At 35.8% G+C, this 9,483-nt stretch overlaps 1 protein-coding gene across 1 annotated transcript in view; it reads left to right on the forward strand.

The window, feature by feature from the left end:
• CLCA2 (chloride channel accessory 2) overlaps positions 1-6,638 on the forward strand; it is a 31,278-nt gene extending 24,640 nt beyond the window's left edge. The window contains exons 12-14 of the mRNA XM_003921349.4: positions 706-876; positions 3,832-4,065; positions 5,245-6,638. Coding sequence (XP_003921398.1) covers positions 706-876; positions 3,832-4,065; positions 5,245-5,684 — 845 coding nt within the window. The 3' untranslated portion in view covers positions 5,685-6,638. The remainder of the gene's footprint in view (positions 1-705; positions 877-3,831; positions 4,066-5,244) is intronic.
• Positions 6,639-9,483: the final 2,845 nt, after the last annotated feature.

Genomic DNA, 9,483 nt, shown 5'->3' on the forward strand with positions numbered 1-9,483 from the left:
TTCCTGCCATTGAGTCATGAAGTTGGCTTGAAACTGAACTGCTCTCTGAAGGTCAATGCAAGAGGAAGAAAGTGCAGCACTGGCTAACCTTTTAGAATGTCCCCTGAAGCAAGGCACAATGGACACAACCAAATTCTGTCAAACTCCAGGTCATCAAGCCCCCTAGAATCTAGAAAAACAGTTCCAAACACCCTCTAATGAGGAAATTAATTAATTTCACACTATTTTATAAACTATCAATGTTTTTATTTATTAAAGGTCCTTAATCAAGTGACTTCAAGACATTCATATAACCCTTGGGACTGTATGAAAACATGCATATGTGCATCTATATTTATTTCCTAGAGACAAAATAGCTGTTATTAATATCTCAAAAGGGTCTATGACTATAAGCAACCCTAAGAATGTGCTTGATTCCTAGAAAAAAAACAGTATTATTTTCAATGATAAGAACAAGAATGTTAAGTTTTATTAGCATGGTACAAACTCATTCACCCTTAGAAAATCATTTTTCTGAGATAAGAAATTTTAGGGAGAAATTATGGATCCACTGGGTTTTTCATCACCTGAGAATATAAAAGGTAGGTAAGAGCATGATAATATATCTTATACAGAAAGAATAAGGAGAGTAAATCTCATTTTAATGACTTAAATATTAGTGATCTATGAAAACAAATGTTGACATTGTGTTTTTTATATATACAGGTGCTGATGTTATAAAAAATGATGGAATTTACTCGAGGTATTTTTTCTCCTTTGCTGTAAGTGGTAGATATAGCTTGAAAGTGCATGCCAATCATTCTCCCAGCATAACCACCCTAGCCCACTCTAATCCAGGGAGTCGTGCTATGTATGTACCAGGTTACACAGCAAACGGTAAGAACCATTAGCACTGTTATTTGAGTAACATCATTTCATGTGCATACCTCTGATAGGTGTATGTACGTACTGGGATGGCAGGGAGTAAAAGAGAATTTCAAAACTCTTTATGCTTAAATACATATGTAATTTGTGGACTGTTTCTTCAATCCTCATTGAATCATGGTAGTAACAGGAAGGCAATAGGTAATGCCCACAGATTTTACCTACCTTCATTTTAGTAATTATGTTGCCCTTTTTCTTGTTTCATCAGAATTACTAATAGATAAAGAGATTTATTGGGTTTTCTCAGTTTCTGCTTCTGTGTTTATTCTATAGAGGTTTAGGCAAAAGAAAGAGGCAAAAAGTTATTAGCAGTTGAAAGAAGAAGGCCAACAGCCAAAACAGTCCAACAGGAAATGAGTTCCTAGATAAATATGAGCTTGGATGTTACAGACAACTAAGTAATTCCTGAAGATATTCTGTTTTCCTTCAAGATAAAAGTGAAAAATAAATCGAAGATACATATCTTCTTAACACCATCATAACAGTTCCTGATAGGAAGGAGTGTTTAAAGTATAACAGACAAACAAAAAAATATTATGCTATAGTCTTTAAAAACAACCTCAAAAAAGCATTTTTTTAAGCATTTTTATTTCAAAAAATGCAGAATCTTTATAAATATTATTCATGTATTTTTGAAGTTACAACTAATCATTTAGACTATTCCATAACATGATTCTATTTTTCAGTCTTTATTCTTCCTGACCTCACGAGTATCTGACACAGCCAATTGATCTCTCCTTTGCCATTTCCTGGTTTCTGTGATAGCTCACTCTTCCGATTAACTCTTATTTTCTGGAATTTTTATCAAGCTTTTTCTTTTTTCCAGCTCCTTTTATTCTAACAGGACTCTAAATGTTGGCAATTCTCAGAGCTCAGTACAAACCTTCTTACTCTACTATCTGGAGCCACATTGCCTGGTTTTGAAACCCAGCTCCTCCATTTACTAGCTGTGTGACTTTGGGCAAGTGACTTAGCTTCTGTGTGTCTCAGTTTCATCATCTTAAAAAAATAGGGGTAATAATTGTACCCTTCGCATAGCCTTGCTGGGAAAATTAAATATTCGATTCATGTAAGGCCTTAGAAAAGTGCCTGGCACATAGTAGGTGCTCAATAAATATTACTTATCATTACCGTAAAAATTATTTTAGTTAATCTCATTAATCTATATGCCTTCAATAACATCTGTTTATAACCTCTAAATTTATAACTTTAAAATTATTAAATTTTGCTAAACTTTGTTTTTTAAGCTTAAAATCCATATCTAAATGGTTTATTAATATCTTGAATTAGATGTTTTACAGGAATCACAAACCTTGTAATTTAATTTTTGGTCTTTTTCTCCTTAGCCTGTTTCTCCTCCCAGCTTGCTCATTTTAGAAACCTTTCTTTTTCTTTTAAACCATTTTCCTCTTCTTCACCATTCTATATTCATACCCATCACCAGCTTTTGTTTGACATCTTCAGAACACATCTTGAACTGCCTCTTTCTTGCCGTGCTCTCCATGCCATCTCCCATCCCAAGCTGCTGTCATCTGGACTGTTGACTGGCTAAATGGCCACCTCATTGCTTGCTGTGCTTTCATGCATTCTACACCAAGCAGCCAGAGTGTCCTATTAGAAAGCAAATATAATTTTGTCACTCCCTGCTTCCCTACAGCACGTAACATTGAAATTCAGAACCACTACATTGGCCCATGAGGTCCTGCGTAAACTTCTCTCCTGCCTCATACCAAACGACTCTCTGCTTTTTTAAAATTTAGCTTTTTTTTTTTTTTTTTTTTTTTTTTTTTTGAGATGAAGTCTCCCTCTGTCAACAGGCTGGAGTACAGTGGTGTAATCTTGGCTGGCTGCAAACTCCACCTCCCAGGTTCAAGTGATTCTCCTGCCTCAGTTTCCCAAGTAGCTGGGACTACAGGAGCACACCACCATGTCCAGCTAATTTTTGTATTTTTAGTAGAGATGGGATTTCACCATGTTGACCAGGATGGTCTTGATCTCTTGACCTCAAGTGATCTACCTGCCTCAACCTCCCAAAGTTAATTTAGCTTTTTTAACTTGAAACCTCTTTTCACCTCCAGGTTTGCTGTTCCCTCTGCCTGGAATGTTCTTCCCACCCTTCTCTACCTGGCCAATTACTACTCAATCTTTAGGAAACCTTTCAATATTGCTTCCTTGATACCACTGTAAATTATAGACCCATGTTATTTTCTTTCATAGCATCCTGCCTTCTTTCCTTCTTACACTTATCATACTTTGTAAATATATGTTTATTAATATGATTAACATGACTATAAATTCCATGAGGGATACTGTTTTGTCTGTAATTATTGGCACAGTCCAAAACCTAAAATGCAATAAAAAAAAAAAAAGAAAGAAAGAAAAAAAAAATTATTGGCACAGAATATGCCCTCAATAAATATTTACCAAGGCCAGGCATGGTGGCTCATGCCTGTAATCTGGCACTTTGGGAGGCCAAGGCAGGTGGATCACCTGAGGTCAGGAGTTCAAGACCAGCCTGGCCAATATGGTGAAACCCTGTCTCTACTAAAAATACAAGAATTAGCCAGGTGTGGTGATAGGTGCCTGTAATCCCAGCTACTTGGGAGGCTGAGGCAGGAGAATTGCTCGAACCCAGGAGGAGAAGGTTCCAGTGAGCCAAGATTACACCACTGCACTTGAGCTTGAATGGCAGGGTGAGACTAGGTCTCAAAATAAATAAATAAATAAATAAATATTTACTGAATAAATGGATGAATTAGTGAACAAAGGATTGTACTAATGCACTCAGTTAATCTAAAGATGTAGCAAAGGAAAAAAAATTTCAACAAAGACTCATTGTGTGAAGAATAAGCTGTTCAGGAGCTTTATAATTTGTTGTTTTGCCTATTTTTCTCTTTTGTGTCCCAGGTAATATTCAGATGACTGCACCAAGGAAATCAGTAGGCAGAAATGAGGAAGAGCAAAAGTGGGGCTTTAGCCGAGTCAGCTCAGGGGGCTCCTTTTCAGTGCTGGGAGTTCCAGCTGGCCCACACCCTGACGTGTTTCCACCATGCAAAATTATTGACCTGGAAGCTGTAAAAGTAGAAGAGGAAGTGACCTTATCTTGGACAGCACCTGGAGAAGACTTTGATCAGGGCCAGGGTAGGTTTGCTCATTTTATTACCTATTTTTCCATAAGACACCATTTCTAATAACTAGTTAGTCGAGTGAAAATAACTTTGGGAGTTTAGAACTGAAAAAGGTATAGAGGATTGTTGTGAAAAGCCCTGAGTTGCTGATAAGGCTTTAAATCCTGGAGTTCCAGAAGGACAGTATTTAGGCTACCCCTGTACTGAGGAGGCCCTGGACAACTCACTGATACTAATCACTCAGAAACCTTGTCTAGAAGCATAAACACCACGTGCTTATGTGTGTCTGTTCAGCAGAAATGAGTTCTGCACTACACAGCATGTGCTTTCCAATACTGGAGGTGATTCATTTTCTGAAAGTTAGGTAGTGAATATTTATTCATATATTTATCAGTAGGCTTTGGGGAATTTTTTTTCATAACTCATGCAAATGTTGGTGTATTTTTGTTTCCTACTTCAGGCCATTATTTTTGTTAGGAAGGCTAGGACCAGTCCCCTGATTCAAGGGATTCTTATCCTTGCTTGGATAAACATTGACAAAGTAGCTTCTTCTACTTTCCCTTGTCTAAGGTTTATGTTAACTTTAAGGCTTCCACCTCCATCATCTTTTTCCAGATTTTTTTTACCCAGTTTTCACACCATTTATTGAGACATTTTTATTTTTCTGCCATTAACTTGAATTCCACCTTTATCATGTACTAAACTTCTGAATGTGTTTTGGCCTATTGTTTGATATGTCTATTCATGTATCAGTAAGTACCACAGCATTTTAATTATTGAGGTATTATAGAATTTGTATATCTGGTAGGGTTAGTCCTTCCACATTGCTATTTTTTTAGACTTTATATGCTCATTTTTGATTGCTTAATTTCCATATGAACTTACAATAAACTTGACTAAATAAAGCAGAAATTAGGCATTTTAAGTAGAATCACATAACATTTACAAAATAACCTAGGAAAAAAATAACATCTTATATGTTGAATCTTGCTTTTCAAAAAAAAAAAAATAATAAGTCCTCAGGTTTTAGTATGAGTTTTTGTGTAGTGATTTAAAGTTTTGCTTGTATTCATATTTCTTGTTTATTCCTAAATATGTTGACTTTTTGTTGCTGTTTCCATGAGTAATTTCTAATAAAGTAGAAGATATACTCAGGCTGACTTAAGTTTCCTGTTTATATTTTTAATTTCAGCTACAAGCTATGAAATAAGAATGAGTAACACTCTACAGAATATCCAAGATGACTTTAACAATGCTATTTTAGTAAATACATCAAAGCTAAATCCTCAGCACGCTGGCACCAGGGAGATATTTACGTTCTCACCCCAAATTTTCACAAATGGACCTGAACATCAGCCCAATGGAGAAAATGAAAGTCACAGAATTTATGTTGCAATACGAGCAATGGATAGGAACTCTTTAAAGTCTGCTATATCTAACATTGCCCAGGCATCTCTCTTTATTCCCCCCAATTCTGCTCCTGTATCTGCCAGAGATTATCTTATATTGAAAGGAGTTTTAACAGCGATGGGTTTGATAGGAATCATTTGCCTTATTATAGTTGTGACACATTGTACTTTAAACAGGAAAAAGAGAGCCAACAAGGAAGAGAATGGAACAAAATTATTATAAAAAAAAAATAAAGTGTCTTCCTTCTTAGATTTAAGACCCATGGCCTTTGACTACAAAAACATACCAACAAAGTCAAATTAATATCAAAACTGTATTAAAATGCATTGAGTCTCTGTACAATACAGATAAGATTTTTACGTGGTAAATTGACCAATTCTTTTTCGGGAGAGATTAGAAAACACTTAGACTTGGCTGTGAAAAACAATAAAAATTATTCTTCAAAGTAATGTCTTTAAGGCAAAGGCAAGGTTAAAGTTGGACCACTGTGAAAAAAAGTTCGTTTTATTGATGTGGAAAAATAGCCCCAAGTAGAGAAAAGGAGGGTAGGTCTGCAATATAACTGTCTATGTGAAACAATCATTTCGTTACTTTGATTAATTTTTCTTTTCTTATCTGTGCAGAACAGGTTGCTTGTTTACAACTGAAGATCATGCTGTATGTTATATATGAAGCACCCATTGCAAAGCTCTTTACCTCTTGCTATTTTGTTATATGTATTACAGATGAAATCCCACTGCTAATGCTCAGAGATCTTTTTTTCACCATAAGAGGTAACCTTTAAAAATATGGCTATTACCCTTGTCTCTTCATATTGATTTTGTAACAAAGGTCTATCGAATTTGTTTGTAAGTTTTTACTCCCATCAAAGAAGCTTTTTATTGCCTTGGGTATTATTGGATGATAGCTATAGCCCTTATAATGCCTCAACCAAGGAATAAAAGACATTCTTCTGAGCTTGTTTTAATATATATATGACCATATAGTTTTACTCAATTTCTAGCAAAGAAGAGAAGAGCAGGGAGACAACCAACCTTTAAAAATGATGAGCTGGCTCTGTTTTTTGGTTAAATAAGAGTCTAGAATCCTTTCTCCATCAAGAGTTACTTACCTAGAGCAGGGGAAGGGGGAAACAGAGGTCACAAGGAAATAAAAAACATCTTTCATTTAATTTTACTACTTCCTCTTATTTTTTAAAAAGATTATAGAACAATAAAATCATTTGCCTTTGTAAAGAGTTTAAAACTTTATTGAAGAATACATGCAATAATGTAGACTAGATCTAAGTTTTATAACCAGGACCAATTAGGAATAAAAATCAGATTATGTTTTGTGGTGGTGGAAAGGGAAATATGGGAAATTGGGACAGGAAGAAAGACGCAGCATGAAGCCCTAAGTGAGAGACTCAGACGAGTCTGAGATAAAGGGAGAAAAACAACCGGCAAATTTCTCTACACAGGCCGCCTTCTTGTAGTTTATACTGACCCAGTGTCTGGCCTGTTACTTTCTAAGTCTCACAGTGCTGACATTTTCACAGATAGAAACTTCAAGACCCTTGCCAGCTCAATTCCTAGCTGGCAGTCAATCCCTCTTCCCTCTATCACTATTACACTTGCCAGCATGGAATTTGCTTCTCTCTAGTTTCTAACTGGGCTAGTGAAACACAGAGATGGATTGTAGTGGGTTTCAAGTTCTCAAATATTTTCCTCATTTTACAGACAGGAAATTGAAGGGTTCAGTGAGTAATTCGAAGTTTTATACTGGTTAATGGCAAAGCTATATAGAGGTAGAGCCAGATTCTCAGACTACTCCTTTACTCCTCTCTATTTAAGAAGGTGTGGGCAGATGCCAGGGATTCTACCTAGAGATATTTATTTCATGATAAGTTAGCAGGACAGCAGATCTAGCTTTAAAGAAACCTGGTGGGTTTTGTTGTTGATGTGGTTGTTGTTTGTTTTCCACTTTGTGGGTGCAGGAATGGAACAAATACACTTAAGTCCAGAAATTAGTGAGTATAAAAGGCAAAACTAAGGGGTTGTAAAGATATTAAAGTAACAAACAAGCATAACAGGGTAGAAAGAGTGATCTCATGAAGTGCATAGGGTTAGGGTAAACAATGTTCAGTGATTGTAAGAAGTGAAAATATTAAACAAAAAGAAAGATGTAGGAAAACACAGATTTAGAGATTCCAGCAATCAATAGAACAGAGTCAAAGTAAAGGCCCTGTTGATTCTGAATACCTCATTAAAAAAAAATAGAAACAATAGGGCATTTGGCCAAAAAGAATGAAAAACTATGATGTGTTTACTGATCACTAGTGCAATACCATGATGTCAATATATGTGACATCATTAACAATTTGGCCTAGGATTGCAAGAGGAGGAAGACTGTGGGCCAGATGCCCAGTTATCTGAGAGAAGGAAGTCTATGGAATTAAGAAAATATGGGCAGATGTTATTGTCAAAGTCCAGAATAGTCATTGTTATGTAGTGGATATAAATTTGTTCTGGAAATTGAAGAGAGAATCCCCCCATTTTTTGCCCTGTTCTTTTAGGGATAGTAGAGGAAGATTACATTTCAATGGAAGAGAGACAAAAGTAGAGGATGGGGGACTTTTAAGAGCTATTGTTATAGCCTATGCACTGAGTAGGATTTCAGCAACTGACTAGTACTGGAAAGAAAGAGTTCAGGGTTCAATCTCACCTATGTTAGAGGGGTTTAGCTTCCAGTGAAACTCCAGAAAGGCCACAGTAAAAGTAAGGATCATGTTCCCAGACTAAAGATTATGCCCTAGAACTAAGGGCAAAAGTGAAATAAATGTGCTCTGACAAAGTCTAAAACCAAGTCACCACAGAATCAAGATGATTTGTCAATAGTTTACCCCTAGAACATAACTCAGAGGAAGATAACATACCTATCTACAACATATCATTTGTAGATATGTTGTATAAAAAACACTAGACATGCCAATAAGCAAGAATTCTGTCCCCAGTTGGAAAATCAAAAAATAATCCAGATTTGGAGTTAGAAGACAGCGTTTATAATAACTATTATAAATATAATAAAGTATAGAAAAGATGAATATAAAAATGAAGACAGGAGGAATTTCAGAAAAGATATAGAAACTCTTAAAGGAGCAATTGGAATCTTAAAATTGTAAAACTGGCCGGGCGCGGTGGCTCAAGCCTGTAATCCCAGCACTTTGGGAGGCCGAGGCGGGTGGATCACGAGGTCAAGAGATCGAGACCATCCTGGTCAACATGGTGAAACCCCGTCTCTACTAAAAATACAAAAAATTAGCTGGGCATGGTGGCGTGTGCCTGTAATCCCAGCTACTCAGGAGGCTGAGGCAGGAGAATTGCCTGAACCCAGGAGGCGGAGGTTGCGGTGAGCCGAGATCGTGCCATTGCACTCCAGCCTGGGTTAACAAGAGCGAAACTCCATCTCAAAAAAAAAAAAAAAAAAAATTGTAAAACTGAATATAAGAAAAAATATTTTGTAATGAGTTAACAATAAATTGGAAGAAAGAATCAGATGATTTAAGGTAGGAAAATAGAAAGCATCCAAACTGAGGCATTGTTTTAAAACCTGAAATAGCAAAAATGACCTGATATTCAAATAGCAAAAATGACCTGTGAGATAATATCAAGAAGACTAATACATATATAAGTATGTCCCAGAATTAAAGAGAAGAAAGAAGGCATAAAATATTAAAAGAAATATTGGCTGAAAAAAAAAACAAATTTGATTTAAACTATCAATCCATAGATCTTAGATATTCAAGTGAATCTAAAATAGGATCTATACAGAGAAAACACCTACTCATATATCATAGGAATGGTGACTGACTACTCATCAGAAACAATTGAGGCCACAAGGCAATAACATAACATTTTAAAGTGTTCAAAGAAAATCTGTCAACATAGAATGATTTCAAGCAAAAATATCTTTCAAAATGAAGGTAGATAAGTAAAAGCTAATTTTTGCCAGCAAGAAAGACAAAATAAATTTCTTTAGGCTG

The sequence above is a fragment of the Saimiri boliviensis genome, chromosome 11, assembly GCF_048565385.1.
Source record: "Saimiri boliviensis isolate mSaiBol1 chromosome 11, mSaiBol1.pri, whole genome shotgun sequence".
Lineage (NCBI taxonomy): Eukaryota > Metazoa > Chordata > Mammalia > Primates > Cebidae > Saimiri > Saimiri boliviensis.